Raw genomic sequence first — 16,936 nt, forward strand, 5'->3', positions numbered from 1 at the left:
CCACGGTTGCTGTGAGTGGGGGAGGCTTTTTTTTCACTCACAGCAACCGGTCCAAATGCATCTACAGCGAGGCTCGAACTCGGGACTTTAGGCCTCCCCAGCTCCAAAGTCCACGATCACAAGCGAACGCCAGACACATCTGGACGCTTATGTATGTGAAAATTATTATATTTAATTTGCATATGAACCAGACAGCCGGCGTTCGATATGTAAATAGAATCCTGTCACGCTTTTTTCAAAGCAGATGTTTACTGAGCAAGCTTTCTTTGAAGCTCTTCTTTCGCTTCTTGGTAAATCTTTTTGCGACATTCCTCGGAAAGATCTTTTACGACTGTTTTTTTATTCCTTATATCCGACTTTAATTTCTCGTATTTGTCTTCTTCGGCCAAAATAAGCGAGAATTCTACGTCGTCTATCTTTCTGTCACGCAAAGCCTTTGAGACAAGATCGGTAATAGTATTTACTTTAGCCCTTGACAGAGCTATTGTCGTGTCATGCTTGGATATTTTGCTTGACAACTGTTTCATAATACCCGTAGCAACAGCCGAAATAATACCACAGGCTGCCCCAACGCCGGCCAAAGGAACTCCAACAATTATTCCCGGCCCAGTAAGCGAAGTAGCAACGCCGGAGCCCGTTAACACAACAGATATGGACCCTGAAGTTATCGCAATCTTATGTAGCGTACTCCGGGCTCTGACGTATTTCTTCCTAACTTTTTCGTAGTGTTTTGCCTGCCCTTCCAAGTAAGCCAGGATTAAATTTGCTTTATTGAGCCTGAAGTTTTCGGCATTCATTTCGTTAGGTTCCGTTATTGGTGCCGTAGTGTGATAATTGGGAACATCTGGGTACAACTGAGGTGCTGATGGTGTAACATCCATAATTTATACTAAAGTACAACGCTTTTGGGAATGATATTGAGGAGCAGCCACATCACGACAACAGGGATTACTGGAATTGGAGGGCCTTCAGGAAGATGTTTCCGCATGCCGACCCTAGTAAGTTCGAAAGAAGACCCGATGGGATTTACTTTAACGGTTCCAGGATGTACAGCAATGAGGATTTGAAACCTACGCCTCAGCTGAAGCATCCTAAGCCTAAACCCGTGCAAGGTTGGTCAAAGGAATTATTGCTTGGTACCAGTACTTATCCGATACCCGCAGTTACGTTTAATGAACATCCAAGCTTGGACCTAACGTTGAACATGCGGATCTCTAACAACCATTCCTTTCCGTTAAAGGTGCGAGATATCTTCAAAAACGTTCCAATTGTTCATACCACCGCTAAGGAATCTCATGAATGGTTAAGTGGTCCTAACATGCGTTATTGGCCGCAGCAACTAAACTTTGCGGTTTGGTGTGCCACTAGCGGCTGTGGTGTAAGTGCAAACTTGATGGTAAATTCAATATTTATGTTTCATTTTCACTTCACGGTTAGAAGAATACTGCATGAAATGGGTGTTATTGCGCTGCCAGGAGATGCCACGTTTTATCCAAGAGATAATAAATACAACGTTCCAGCCTATAACAGGCTTTGTAAGGAGTTCGGTGTTGTAGGGAAGTATTTTAGATGCACTGTCGGTGCTAACAATGGCTTGGGGCATATTTGGGCTTATTGGGGGATTGGTGGACACGAGCTAAGTGATAAGGAAGTTCATGCATTGAATCTACGATGGAACACTGGGTATCATAAAGAAACTCACGACAGTAGCACCTTCTTTGAACCAAATGCCAAGACCACTAAGGAAGTCAGAGACGGACCTCTGTTCAAAGACGAGGGTGGTAAGTATGCAGGGGCCAATCCACTGATTATTAAGATTACCAACGACGAGCAAACGAAGCAATATCTTAATTTCATACCCCCAGAAGGTAAAGGACTAACTAGAGCCGGCCTTGCCCGTTTGAACCGCAGCATAGAAGCTTACGTGTATTCTATCCTTGGAGCTCAGGTAAATACCCGATCAAATATAATTGGAAATACCGGCGCCGCAGAAGAGACGCGAGCCGAAGCCTTGGTCTTATTCGAAAGTTCGATCTTGGAGGGCGACATTAGCAAGGGCGTACAGCGTTACCAACTAGTTATACAAAATTCTAAGGCGAGGTTGGACTATGCAGTAGCCCCGGGTTGTTGGTTAATGCCTAGTAATTTATCTATAAATACTGGTTCTGTAGTAGGATACAACAACAAACTTCAACGAGCTACTAAGGATATGAAGTTTGGGGTGAACGACGTGAACTCTGACACTCTTAGGAACATTCCTCACTTCGTAGAGAAGCCAAAAAAGTCACACGAAACGAAGCTACCCGTAGTTAAGAAACCATCAAAGAAGGTTATGCCTGCGATACCTGAGGAATATGACCATAACTTACTAAAAGCCGGCTTAGCCGCCGCAGGCGTTGGTCTGAGTTATTATATATGGCGATGAACAACCCCTACGTAGCTGGAGTAGATTGTGTTTATACGATTTACACAGGCGAGAAAAAATACAACCAGGCATCTTGGGTTGATGTCACGGGCATGTCCGTGAATTTGAACTACTCGGGAAAGAAGTTAATCCTTTGTAGTATTTGCATTGGCACGAGTAGTCACGCCAACGTGGGCTTTAGGTTCCTGGATGAGAATGGCGTACTGCAGCCTATGGGAAATAAGACAAACAACAGGGAGCCTGCGCATTTCTCCGTAGAGCCCAACCCAGCCAGCGCCGAAAACATCTCGGTTTGGACTTTCCACATGGTCGCCGATTGCCATGGGAAGGTAAAGCTGCAAATGCGCGTAGATGACACCGGGAGCGTTTGCATAAATAGTATAGGAAATCAGAGAGATACGGTTTATAATCACAAGACCATTAGCACTTTAACGGTGATTAGTCTTTAGGAGGATCTTTGATTCTTGAAATATATAAACCCACACGCGAAGGAAGATTGGTTTCTACATATTTTGGAGGAGAAGGACTACTTAGAACAGCATTGGCATGACAGCGGGCTGTGGGTGAAGGTTGGGGGCCTGGGATTGATCATGTGTACCATTAGCATTTCGACGGGGTATTCGTGTAATGTCGGGTTTAGGATTGTCGATGAGGATAACCACCCATTACTACCCTACAGAAAAAAAGATAATAATAGGAACCCAGCTCATTTCTCGTCGGAGCCCCCACCGTTAAGCACAGAAGACTTAACGCCGGTAACTTTTCACATGATAGCCAATTGTCAATATGCGAAGCTTCAGGTTCTTCCCAACGACGTTGCCTACCTTCGGATAAATGCCGCCCCGTCAAAAGATCCTCCAACGGATGCTACTTGGAATCATAAGTCCATTAGCACCATGAGCGTGCTGCCGCTAGTTCCGCATTATCAAGGCGGCGTGAATACTATCTTTACTTATCCCCAGTCGAGAACGCCTCGGATGCCTGACGACGATAAGCCACCAGTAATACACAAGGATAAGATCAACCCTTCATCTTCTTCAGGAGTACCACTCCAATAGCGACGACCAAGATCCAAATGTTGTTGCCCACGAACTTTAACAGTTCGCCGCCGGCCCTAAGTGCCAAGGAAACGACCGAACCCAGCAGCCCAGGAAGACCGGCTGCCATCTTTTTTCCCAAGTCCGTTAGCCCACTGCCTAATTTCTTTACGCCCGCGCCCGTAGCCTTAAGCGTGGATAGGATAACTCCTACTACGGTGCTAATAGCGACCGCAAATGCCAGTGGAACGCCATACTTCAAAAGGGCTCTTTTTACCTTTTCCTTGGTGGTAAGCCCCAGCTCCTTTTCCAGGTTTTCCTTTTGCGCCCGTAATTCCGCAAGGCGCACCTCTAGATCTTCTGTTTCCCTTTGGGCAGCCTCCCTTTCCTCTTCGGTACGAGTTTGGTCCGCAACTACTTCTTGCTGCCGCTCTATTTGCTCCTCCAGGTCTTCAATAGCCTGATCTCTTTGCCGGATTTGTTCCTCCATGGTATTGATTTCGGCAACCAGCCGCCGCCGTTCCACCAACACAGTGCGAAATTACAGATTTCCGAAATCGGAAATATTGTCGGAAATTTGATAGTTTGGAATTTCCGTCAAATTTACGGGTACGGAAATCCACTTTTCTGAAAGCCAGTCCTCCTTCACATTTCCGTTAAGCGTTTAAGGGAAACAACGCCGTATACACATTGCTACATGTTTCCGTTCCATTTAAGGCACACGGAAATTGAATATAATTGTGAACACTTAGAAAAAATGTAACAGTTAAATGTAAATATAAAATATGCATGGATCGATATCGTGCAAGAAAATGCAGAAGGTCTACGAAGGATCTATGTAAGATCTAATCAGCTAAAGTGAAAATCATAAAATATTTTGAATAACTGAATCATACTAGGCAGAAACTAAAACGGCTTGCCAAAAAGCCATGCAGAAATAGCCAGTATTTGGTGAACAGCAGCGCTGTTTCGTCCTATTTGAGTTTGTCTTTTTAACTTCGTTTATGCGAACTACAACTTAAAACACATTATTTTGTGTCATTGCCATTTAATTAAGTTTTTCTTTATATTAGATTTCGAGGAAAGGGTTATATTTTTGCAAGAGAAATTACAAATTTTGACAGATATAATTTGCAGCTATTTCAAAAATATGTTCAGTGGTGTAGGATTTGAAGTTCGGTGCAATATTTATCAAATGCTAGGTCTTCACCTTTATTCGAAAAAGAAGAACAAATGAAGTGATAGTATATACCATAAAAAAGCATCAGAGGTTCTATTTCTTTAATTTTGATTTGATTTACTGAACATTGAAAAATAATTTCCAACTAAATTAGTTCCCGAAAAAGCGAAGCAAGCGGCTTATAACAATCCGCTCTTGCACCTTTGGATTAACGTAAATCAAGTATGTTTAAAATTAAACAAAGTGTTCTGAGGCATGGATCAGTTTGTGAAAGAAAGAAAGAAAGAAAGAAAGAAAGAAAGAAAGACTGAATAATAAATTAATGAATAAAACATTTATTTTGTATCTTTTTGAATAATTTTTATTACTGAAACATGTGTCTAATCAGGGGTGAGACAACGATTACATGTTGGTTTTCGCTTCTGTGTTCTCCGTAGACAAACCTTGAGCTTATTCTCGGAACTGGAATGAATGTTGCTGGCCCTGGTTCCTCAAAATGTTTTGCTTCCCAAACACTTAATGGATTGCGATATGATGTGATATGATTATTCTTTTGGTACCATTGAACGGCTGCAAGAATATGAGTTAATTGATCTCCATTGATCACAATAGTATGGCACAAATAAAACAAAACAAAGCCAGGTCTGCCAGTTGCCTCAATTATTCCACCATTACCTGCCCATGAGGCCATGATCTTTCCTGAAGAATCAAGACGTGTGTTAAATCTTGAACCTAGTCTTTCGTCGAATACTGTAACTGACTTATACTTTCTAAAGGCTCGGTTCACTCGCTGACGGTCAAAATTCACTGTTGGATAAAGTTTCCTATACATTTCTTTTAGGTTGAATAAGTCGTCGTTGTCAAACGAAGAGATCACGAAGCTATTTGGCAATGCTACGTCACTAAAATCTGTCCACACATCTGTAAGGCTTTCTATTGATCCTCGTATTGCGATTTTAAATTTAGAAAGTCTATCTTGATTAATTTCCTCCTGAATATTATCCACTATAGCATCCCTCAGAAGAGCTTTGCAAAATGGAAAGAAAACTTCGCTGTACTCTTTCGGCAATGTATACTGCAAGTCTGCAGCGCTGCTCATGCAAATAAACTTCCTCATTAATTGTGATTCAATGAACCTGTTATTGGTGTGAAAGTTGCCTAACAATCCGTTATAACGCTCAAAGCTGAAACACCAAAAACCAAACACACTTCCATAGTTTTCAACACATTTCTTTAAATGCATATGTAGATGAATATTCGGAGTAACGGCTTCTCTTCCATAAAGATTTTCAAATTTTATTGCAAAGTCTAGTAGTTTTCTATCAGCTAAAAAGATATCAGTCTTCGAAATAGAGGTCTTGCACAGTAGCCGACAGGCGATTACAAAAGTTTGTAAACAGTTCAAATGTTCTTCTGGGAGAATTCCTTCGAGACAATACAAAGAATAATAAAGAATCCAGTTTTGCCACTGAGAAGCTGTAAAACCACCATAGTTTGTTGTAATTTTATGTGGTAATCTACCAAGATCAGAAGTGGAATTAATGTTTTGTATACGTCGCTCGATTTCAATAATATTCTCTCTTGAAAAAAGCTCGTTATTGCTCCAGAGTTTAAAAAGGTGCTTAGCAGTACCCAGAAATAAATTGTGCATCGGATCAATCACACACATTGTGATACTACCGTAATACGGAAGTCGTAACAATTCGGTGTATCTTGTTCCAAGTTCTTTTTCCATTCGTTTCTGTGCAGTCTTATTTTTACATCTAGTGGTTTTAAGAGCATCTCGTCTATGCTGCTCATCTGTTCTTTTTGGCCAGTTGTCCCGATCTGTAAACCCGCTGTAATCCTTCTTTTCTCCAAAACCCCCAGGAAAGGTTTTTAGGCAATGACTACATCCTTTGTGTGCAGCGTGTGATAGAAATCCGCATAATTTTCTAGCAGCAGGAATATCAGATGCACAACAGAGAAGAGCAGCTCTTATCTTTATTCCACCTTCTGGTGCACCATGGGCATTGACTTTTACACCTTTCCATAAAGCTAATAACTCGTCCACCATAGGTTTCAAAAAATGCATAAGCGTTGCTGGTTCCTTATTTAATGCAGGTATTATTCCTACCAATATTATGTTCTCTTTCTTAAAACGTTCAGCTCTTGGTAAGTTAATCAAAGCCAAATACAGAACTCCTATAGAATAACCACTGCGTCTCTTAAATGGCTGAAACCAGTCACAGTTCAGCATTAAACCATAAGAGTGTTTAAGGTTTAAAAAGTCTCGTCCTTTATACTTTAGGAATGTTTTCCAAACGTCTCCATCCATAACGTCTGCATATGTATCTTCATTAACATTTCGTTCACGCCATTCCTCACATTTTTCCTTCAATCCTGGTCTTTTCAATATCGTCTCTAACGAATCTATAACACTCCTAAAGCAATAAGTATATATTGGGTAAAATTTGACTGAACCATTATTCAGGAAAACTTTTTTAACTAGCTGGCCTCCGCAGGGTTTTCGTCTTGAAGAGTGTGGAAAAAGTACATTGTCGCAAAGTTTTGCTTGGTATTTGCCATTTACCTTCTTGACACAGTCCTGCTCTTTAAATAACTTTGTGCACTTTCCACAAACCACAAATTTTTGAAAGTTGTCCCTGTTTATACCTAGATATCGTCTCAGAGAATACATTGTTACAGGTATAAGTCCAGCCAAGGAAATCAATAGGTCAGATCCTGCATTTGCTGGTAATCCTTCGCCTACTTTGGAAAGTAGTGCACTTAGGTACTTCAAAAGACCTTCGATACCTCTGTCACTGATAAGATTGTAGTATTGCCAAAGAAAAATAAAATATAGGAGCCACGTTAGAAATGTGCGTGATTTTTGCCTATTGTTGATACTAAACTGCTCCTCCGTGACGTGATTTACAGTGCCATCGGAATTTTCTTCATCAATGATATCGCGCAAATCTTCTTCACTTAATTCATCCCAATGTTCAGGCGTTTCATCAGCATTCGAGTCTGAATCATGTTTGTCCTCATCACTCTCGTCCTAAAAGTAGGTAAAACAAATGTTTTTTCTATTATTATCAGCCCGTTTAGTTTAGTTTCATGAATGTTGAATAAGCCAAAATTATCGAATGTTAATCTCAGAACTGGATGTAGAAAGTCATCACTGAGGCAAAAATGAACTGACGTTTTCAATGAAGCCTTCGAAAATTGTCTAATGACTGAAAGCTTGTATATGACACAAATCAAGATTTTCGTCCGATTTTCGGAACAAGAGTTTTTACTAATTTGTGTACATTCACTTAAAAATAACCGTTTCGCAAGTAACAGAGCGAAACTTCCATTTTGCAAATTGTTTCCGTTTTGATTATGTTATTTTTAATTCACTTTGTAAATAATTTGCTAAATAGCAACATGGGCGAAGGTGTTTCATTGTATAACAAACCTCTTCTTCGCTTGAAGAGTCGTCCGATGCCGCGACTGATCCTGATGTCATATATTGATCTAATGATTAAAATAATCTGGTTTAGTATTCAAAAATAATTGATACATGAACAATCAATGATTGGATTCTTTTCCAAATCCATATAACAAAAGTTTATCTATCAGTACCTGAATCTGTACGGATGTTATGTGGTCTTAAAATTGGCCGTTCTTAGGCATGTACGCACGTAATGCATGATTTATTTAAATCCGCTTAAAATGAAGATATTACTAATATAATATATAATAGAATAGAATAGAATATATAATAGGATAGGATAGGATAGGATAGGATAGGATAGGATAGGATAGGATAGGATAGGATAGGATAGGATAGGATAGTGTGGAAGGTTTATTACACAACAATGTTTACGGCGTTCAAATCGATTGGTTTTACACACAGAAAAGTAAAATCCTAGAAAAAAGACATTAAGTTAAACACTTATAACACCACGAACAAACGAGGCACATTTAGCTCACAAACAATGCGAATAGAAGACAAAAAACAAGATGAAAATTAAGAGAGAACAAACACTTACCAAACGATGAACGACTCACAATAAGCACATGGCAGACAACACGGCGCGCGGGGTTAATCGGTTAGGGAGCCACACGGACACTGGACCTACTGAAACGACGGATATACGCACTAACTCAAAACTGTTGAGAAATGCCTCAACATCCTGGGGCTCCAGGCTGAAATAATTACGCTAATTATCAACAACAAATTATAAACGATTCAGGCAAAGTTCTAGCTCAAAGGCTACTAAATGTTCACAGTTCAATCTTGTCTTTAAACTGATTCCTCCAGCAAACATAGCTTCGTGATGGGGCGAACTAATGTTGAGTTCTTGGTCTTGACTTCTGCCGATCTCACGTGAGCATCTCGACCGGGGAAGACCTTAGTTACACGGCCAAGTAGCCACCTGCATCTTGGTTCTGCGCTGTCAGTTATGAGGACTAGATCATTTACTTTCAAGTCCCTCTTCTTTAACAGCCACTTTTGTCTCTGCTGGAGGGTCGGCAGATATTCACGGATCCATCTGTTCCAGAAGTGGTCTGAGAGGACTTGGGCATGTCTCCATTGTTTCCTTGAGTAAACGTCATGGTCTGTGAATATTCCTGGTGCTGGTGTAGCATTCGATCTGAGGAGCAGGAAGTGGTTGGGAGTAAGTGGTTCAAGGTCCCTTGGGTCATCGCTACTTGGGCAGAGGGGACGGCTGTTCAGTATAGATACAGCTTCGCAAAATACAGTGCGCAAGGTTTCAAGTCCGATGGTTGCACTTGGACTTCCAACGATAGCCCTCATAGTTTTGCGTACACTTCGTATCATTCTTTCCCAAACTCCCGACATGTGACTGGCTGCCGGGGGCTGGAACCGCCACTTGAAAGTTGGGTAACTGTGGAACTCGGTGCCCTTGGAAAGCATCGCATTCTTTATTTCCTTCTGGTTTAGCTCCTGGATTTCGAGTCGAAGCTCCTTCTCAGCTCCGGCAAAGTTCGTCCCATTGTCTGACCATATCTCTTTCGGGGTGCCTCTGACAGAGATGAATCTCCTTAGGGCTTGGATAAAGGTGTCTGTCTCTAGTGAACTCACGTCCTCAATGTGTATAGCTCTGGAGTTAAAGCATACGAAAATGCATCCGTAGACCTTAACGCTACTGCGACCTCGTTTAACATGAAACGGGCCGAAAAAATCGACTCCCGTGTATGTAAAGGGCGGTTGGTACGGTGTTAGCCTTTCCTTGGGTAGGTTTCCCATTATCTGCTGCATGGTTGAAGCGTTTCGTCTGCGACATTGAACACACTTGTGTAGCACGCGCCTTACTAGAGTTCTTGCTTGCAGGATTCCAGTATCGTTGGCGCATAGTAGATAGCACGTGTTCTCTTCCAGCATGACCAAGAATCTTGTGATAGTGCCTTACGATCAGCTCAGATATTGGATGGTCTCTGGGTAGGATCATGGGATGAGCCGTACTGTAGGGAATCGGTGCGCGGTGTACTCTTCCTCCGACGAGTATGACACCTTCATTTAGTACTGGGCTCAGATTGGCTAACTTGCTCTGACGCTTGACTTGACGTCCCTCTTGTAGGGCGAGGCACTCTTCGTGGAAACAGCTCTGCGCTAGCCTCACGATTTCTCTGCTCGCATCTCGAATTTCAGCAGATGAAAGATAAGGTTGTTGGCAACGGTAAGTTTCTTTCTTTACGCCCCTCACAAATCTGAGTAGCCATGACATCACTCTGGTTAGAAGAGGCCAGGAAGAGTAACGTTTCTACAGGAGGTCAATCTGTGACCCTGAGGTTATCACCATTGCAGTTGTCGCTGCGTCTGACTGCTCGTCGGGTTCTTCTGTAATCTCTGGCTCTTCTGTCGGCCACTGTTCTTCCGGCAGCAGCAAGAATTCTGGTCCACGCCACCATCTACAATCTCGTTTAAAATAATGAATGTTTGCTCCTCGAGAGCCTTCGTCTGCAGGGTTCTGGAGGCCCGGCACGTGTTTCCATTGTTCTGGTAACGAGGCCTCGTGTATTTCGGGCACCCGATTAGCGACGAACACTGGGAAACGTCTTGTCTTGTTCCTGATGTACTGCAGGGTGGTCATAGAATCCGTCCAGAAAATGGTCGAACTTACGGACAGGTCCAGTTCTTTCAGAACAGTCTTGCAAAGGCGTGTAGCCACCACTGCCGCCTGGAGTTCGAGGCGGGGAATTGTCCACTCTCTTAACGGTGCGTTCCGCGCTTTGCCCATTACAAATGCGCAGTGCGCCTTCCCAGTCTCATCAGTCATTCGTAGATAAGAAACAGCAGCCAAACCTCGTCTGGATGCGTCGCTGAAGGTGTGTAGTTGAATGTTCACGATTACACTTAGCTCTGGGCTCTGGAAACATCTTGGGATCTGGACATGCACGACGTGTGGTATCCCTCGAGACCACTCTCGCCATATCGACAGATATGGTTCTGGGATTTCTTGATCCCATGACACTCCCGCTCTCCATAAATCTTGCAGGAGGATCTTTACTGATAACGTGAGGGGGGCCAGAAATCCCAAGGGGTCGAACAACGAACTGACCACCGAAAGTACTCCTCTTTTCGTTGGAGGCTTGTTCGTTGGTATAACCTTGAATCTGAAGGTATCTGACTCTGCGTCCCAGGTCACTCCTAATGCTCTTTCCATTGGTAACTTGTCGAGATCCAAATTTAGCGTTGGACTAGCTCTGTCTTTTGGAGGGATGGACGTCAGCACTTCGCGGCAGTTACTTGTGAACTTGGTAAGCTTGAAACCGCCTACCTTCAGCAATTTAACTAGGTCGGTTGCAAGACGAGTAGCCTCTTCCGTCGTTGGAGCGGACTTCAGTAGGTCATCTACGTAGAAGTTACGGTAGACTGACTGGATGACTTCTGGATCGAAATCACTTGCGTTGTCCTCAGCGTTCATTCGTAGGGCCCTGTTCGCACAGCATGGCGAAGACTTGGCTCCGAATATGTGCACTAACATTTTGTACTCGTCTGGTGAGTCTTCTAGGCTGTCGGACCACCATAAAAATCTTAATGCATCTGTATCGCTCTCGATGACTCTAGTCTGATAAAACATTGATTCAATGTCTGCTGTGAAGGCGACCCTTTCTTGGCGGAAGCGGATGAGCACACCTGTCAGGTCGTTGATAATACTTGGGCCTTGTAACAGCTGATCGTTGAGTGATGTGCCGCCGAACCTAGCGGCCGCGTCGAAGACGACACGTGTCTTTCCCGGCTTGTTGGGGTTGCTTACAGGGTGGTGGGGTAAGAACCAGGTCTTGTCGCTCACTGTCTCGACTTCGTCCTTCGTTAGCTTCCGAGCGTGTCCCTTGTCTAAGTGGCCCTCGATTGCTGATTTGTATCTAAGCAACAACTCCGGATCTCTAACGAGACGTCCCTTGAGACTTCGTAGTCTAGCTTCAGCAAGCGGGCGGTTGTAAGGTAATTGGGGTTTCTCTCTCTTCCATAGCAAACCCATTTGGTAGTGTCCATCTTGCTTCGAGATGGTATCTTCTATCACCTTCATTGCTCTTTTATCCTCCACCGACATTGGTTCGCTCTCCGGTCTCTCAATACCATAAGACTCTACTTTCCAAAACTCCTCTACTTGATGGCTCAGAGTAGTGTCTGTTCCGCATACGTGATTGGAACACGACCCTTTGCATGGTCTCTCCTTGGAGGCTCCGCCGAGGACGCGCCAGCCTAAGATTGTTCTGATGGCAAAGGGTTCGTCGGATTTTCCCTGTCTAACTTCAAGGGGTAGGAAGGCTTCTTGGACACCCGTTCCGATGAGGAGTGATATCTTCTTTCTCTGCACTTCTGGAAATGGTACTTCTTTCAGGTGTGGCCAACGATCAACGGCCTTGAGGATCTTGGCGTGTTTAAGAGGGATCTCCAGCTCCTTAATAGCCCACGCTGAGCTGACATTAACGGATCGTCTGTCATTAGTGTTCTCTAATGATGAAATGTTGAACTCTACTTTCGTACCGTTTTCTGGAACTCCAGTATTGCTGACGGTAGACAACGAGATTCGGCTCGGAGTCCCTTGCATGCCGAGTTCGTTTGCTAGTGATGGGTCTATCATGCTTATGTCTGAACCCGTGTCTAGTAGACCGTAGGTTGTGACTGAGTCTCCTTTCTTACTTATCACTTTAAGTGGTATGACTTGTAACAGAACTTCACAGGAGTCAACACTTGAGGAGACTGCGTGTGATCCACCAACATCGGAATTCACAGTGGGTTCGGCCTTGCCGGTTTCTTGTGAGAAAGTTGCAGCATTTGCTCCTTCAGTCTCTTTCTTGTCATTGAAATGCAGCAATGTGTGATGCGGTTTGTCGCAGCTTGGCGCACGACATCTCGTAGATGACCCGCACGATCTGGAGCGGTGTTTAGTTGAACTGAGGCAGTTGAAGCATATATGCCTGGACTTGACAAAGTCGTTTCTCTCTTTCGGTGATTTGGCTTTAAAGACATCACAGTGATACAGTCTATGCGACTTGGAACACAGGAAACATGACTCTGCTGGACCTTTAACATCGGTACTGGTTGTAAAGGTTGAGACCCTCTGTGTTGTTGTCTTTATTCTTGGTTTTAGGCTTGTCAGTCCTTCGGCCGGCGGCTTAGCGAGGAAGGGGTGGTTGACGACATCTGCTCTCTCTCTTAAAAACTCGGCAACGTCCTTGAAGTTTGGCATGGTCTGACCTTGCCTTTCACGCTTGTTCAACAGCTCTACAAATCTGGACTGTATCTGTCTTGGTAGACGAGCCATTATTTTCTCTAGGTTATCTGTGTTCATCTCGGATAGATAACCCATCGCATCTAGGGTATCGTAGTTCGACTGTACCAGATCGGCGAAGTTCCGCAGCGCCTGACTGTCGTTCGCTTGGATGACTGGTCCCTTTGTCATTGTTTCAATACATGCCTTCACAACTTGATACGGCTTTCCGAAGCGCTCTTCTAGCACCTTAAAAGCCTTGTCGAGCCCCCCAGGTATGGTTTCGTATCTCTGCACTGCAGCTAAGGCTGGTCCCTCAAGGAATTGAAGTAGTCGAGTCATTTTTACAGCGTCATCCAGGGGTCTCGATTCTACTAGCTGCTTGAACCTCTGGCGAAAACCATGATATTTGTTGGGCGAGCCGTCGAACTTTAACACTTGAACATTTGGTAGGTCGTTGGCTGCACTAATCCTGTCCATGGTTGATACGATTGTGGTGAGAAGGGTTTCCCCCGCTAAGGCGTTGGTAGTTGAGGGTGTGTCTACTGGTAGGCCCGTCTGTGGGACGGTTAACATGGGCTTGATCTTGTCGGGTTTTTCATCGTCCTTCATCACTGTCTCCTGAATCATCATAGGTCGCATGGGCTCTATTCCGGCTGTCGCAATGTTAAGCCAGTCCTTGCTCTCCATGTTGTTGTGCGTACTTGTCTGGTCCGTGTTCGGACACTGGTATTCACGGTTTTTCGGGGGTAGAATATCCTCTTCTCGATAGTAAGGTAGGTCTTTGGGTGTGGACGTCTTGATCATTTTGGGTAAGACAGATGGGCTTGGTGTTTGGTAGTCCGAGAACATGGGTGGAGGTGGAATTATAGGTGCCTCAAAGCTGCTAAAGTTTCCTCCTTCAAGCGAGTTTTCAAACATTTCACGGGGCTGGTCGGACTGGTCAGTTTGCACAGGTTCCTGATTCTGGGTAGTTTGCACGTTAACTGATCTCTCAGGAGAGAAATCCACTGATTTACCACTGCCACATTGCACTCTGGACAGCTCTAAGGCCTGTTGTAGTTCTTCTTCCTTCTGTTTGATTTCTATTTCCAACCTTGTCATCTCGAGCTCAACTGTGTTTGAGATATAAGAATTTATTTTCTTGTAGTATTCTTGCACTCTAAATCGCTGGGACTGAAACTGTTCTTCAACACTGCGGTATTTCTCACACGATTTGTTTAACAATTCTCCATATTTTTCACAACATTCCTTGTAGCGATCAAAGGCGCCGCTAAGGCGGCCTTGGAGGTCTTGAATGTCTTCGATATTTGCATAACCATTCAAACTCTCGTCAATTTTCTTGTACAACCGAGTCAAAAAGGCAATATATCCACTTCGGGATTTATCAAGACTACGGATCTTCTCAATTAACACTCCTTGCATGTCCATAGCTTGACATTTCACTCATAGGTGATCACGTTTGGATTTTACGGCGATGTGGAAGGTTTATTACACAACAATGTTTACGGCGTTCAAATCGATTGGTTTTACACACAGAAAAGTAAAATCCTAGAAAAAAGACATTAAGTTAAACACTTATAACACCACGAACAAACGAGGCACATTTAGCTCACAAACAATGCGAATAGAAGACAAAAAACAAGATGAAAAGTAAGAGAGAACAAACACTTACCAAACGATGAACGACTCACAATAAGCACATGGCAGACAACACGGCGCGCGGGGTTAATCGGTTAGGGAGCCACACGGACACTGGACCTACTGAAACGACGGATATACGCACTAACTCAAAACTGTTGAGAAATGCCTCAACAGATAGGATAGGATAGGATAGGATAGGATAGGTAGGATAGGATAGGGATAGGATAGGATAGGATAGGATAGGATAGGATAGGATAGGATAGGATAGGATAGGATAGGATAGGATAGGATAGGATAGGATAGGATAGGATAGGATAGGATAGGATAGGATAGGCATAGGATAGGATAGGATAGGATAGGATGATAGGATAGGATCGGATAGGATGGCTAGGATGGATAGGATAGGAAGGATGGATAGGATAGGATAGGATAGGATGGATAGGATAGGATACGGTGTTGGATAGGATGGCTCGATAGGATAGGTCGGATCGGATCGGATAGGATAGGTAGGATAGGCTCGGAATGGATAGGTAGGATGGATAGGATGGCTAGGATCGGTAGTCTCTGGATGGCTCTAGGATAGGTCGGTGGCTCGGCTATGCTCGGCTGGCTCGGTAGGATCGGCTCGGATAGGCCGGATCTCGTTCGGCCTAGGCTCGCTCTGGTAGGTCGGCTAGGCTCGGTCGGCTGGCTCGGATCTCTCGGTAGGCTCAGCTCGCTCGGCTGGCCGGCTCAGGCTAGGATCGGCTCCTCGGCTGGCTCGGATCTCAGGCTCTCTCGGCTCGGCTCGGCCGGCTCGGTCGGATAGGTCGGATCGCTCGGCTCGGCTCGGCTCGCTGGCTCGGCTCGTCTCGGCTCGCTAGGCTCGGCGTCGGCTCGGTCGGCTCGGCTCGGCTCGCTGGGTAGGCTAGGCTGGATACGGATAGGATAGGATAGGTAGGATAGGATAGGATAGGATAGGATGGAATAGATAGAATAGATAGACTACTAATACCTGAAGTTAGTGTCCGGTCGTAATTAGAAGCATTCATTTCTGTTAGGGAGTGTACAAAGTTCTCATCGGAAACAAACATAATTGAAAGAAGGATTGAGAGAGACGAATATTAAAGATTTTAGATATAGTTACTCTTTAAAATTTCTTCCGCATCTTTCCCCCCCAGAATTTGTTAGTTGGTAAAACTTAGGAAAAGTCTCCTCAAATAGTTAATTCTACGTACTCCACGGGTAGTCCAACACTGACAGTCATGAACTGCTGTTATTGAATTACTTTTTAGTTGGCATTTTTATACCAGCATTGAACATAACACGATTTCTCAAAGTACACAGAGTCCGTACCCCCGCTTTTCAAAAGAAACATCATTCAATCGGAATTCCTGATTACAATCCAAAATCATTCTCCTCTCTTTTCTTCCCCAATACCGGCCTAATGATATACTACTGACAACGATACATTTGATAGATTAAGTATTAACTCGCTCGGCCAGCTCCGCGCAAATCGATCTCGCAATCTTTCAAAATCATTACCTTCACTTGAGCTACCAGGCAAATCTTCAATAACTCCACTAGTGACTGCTTGCTTTTGTAAATTCCACATATTCTTACTGGCATCGTAAAAACGCCTTTTGTGTTCATAATACTGACTCTTACCGAGCCGTTGTCCACAATGAGGACATTCAAAGCCTTCGCTGTTTTTAGATGCCCCAGAAGATCCCTCATTATCTACTGCTGACTCTTCAACGTCCGTCGTCCAAATGTTTTTCGCATAGTCGTAGAATCTTCGCTTATGTTCAAAAAACTGTCTTTTGCTGAGAATTTTTTGACAATGTCCACATTTGCGTCTCTTGGAATCAATTGAATTTTGCACGTGGCCACCTCTAGAGGAAGGGCGTTTTGAAGCTCTACTGGACATCGGTTAAACTAGTGCTCGGTTTATGTG

General features: G+C 43.8%; 3 protein-coding genes across 3 annotated transcripts; all 3 read right to left on the reverse strand.

Moving 5' to 3' along the window:
- Positions 1-5,006: 5,006 nt before the first annotated feature.
- Positions 5,007-8,139, reverse strand: LOC148908145 (uncharacterized). Its single transcript, XM_089035793.1, has 2 exons — positions 8,085-8,139; positions 5,007-7,682 (listed from the first exon to the last, which is right to left on the reverse strand). Exons 1-2 carry the CDS (start codon positions 8,133-8,135, stop codon positions 5,007-5,009), a joined length of 2,727 nt encoding a protein of 908 aa, XP_088891919.1. The 5' UTR covers positions 8,136-8,139.
- A 776-nt stretch (positions 8,140-8,915) lies between these two features.
- On the reverse strand, positions 8,916-10,019 carry LOC148908146 (uncharacterized). The gene has a single exon (XM_089035794.1). It carries the CDS (start codon positions 10,017-10,019, stop codon positions 8,916-8,918), a length of 1,104 nt encoding a protein of 367 aa, XP_088891920.1.
- Positions 10,020-10,398: 379 nt separating this feature from the next.
- LOC148908147 (uncharacterized) lies at positions 10,399-15,163 on the reverse strand. Its single transcript, XM_089035795.1, has one exon. It carries the CDS (start codon positions 14,785-14,787, stop codon positions 10,399-10,401), a length of 4,389 nt encoding a protein of 1,462 aa, XP_088891921.1. The 5' UTR covers positions 14,788-15,163.
- Between the last annotated feature and the right edge of the window lie 1,773 nt (positions 15,164-16,936).

Source organism: Actinia tenebrosa, unplaced genomic scaffold, assembly GCF_029948245.1.
Source record: "Actinia tenebrosa isolate PJP-AT-01 unplaced genomic scaffold, QUT_ActTen_1.0 PGA_scaffold3__52_contigs__length_22856419, whole genome shotgun sequence".
NCBI classification, from domain to species: domain Eukaryota; kingdom Metazoa; phylum Cnidaria; class Anthozoa; order Actiniaria; family Actiniidae; genus Actinia; species Actinia tenebrosa.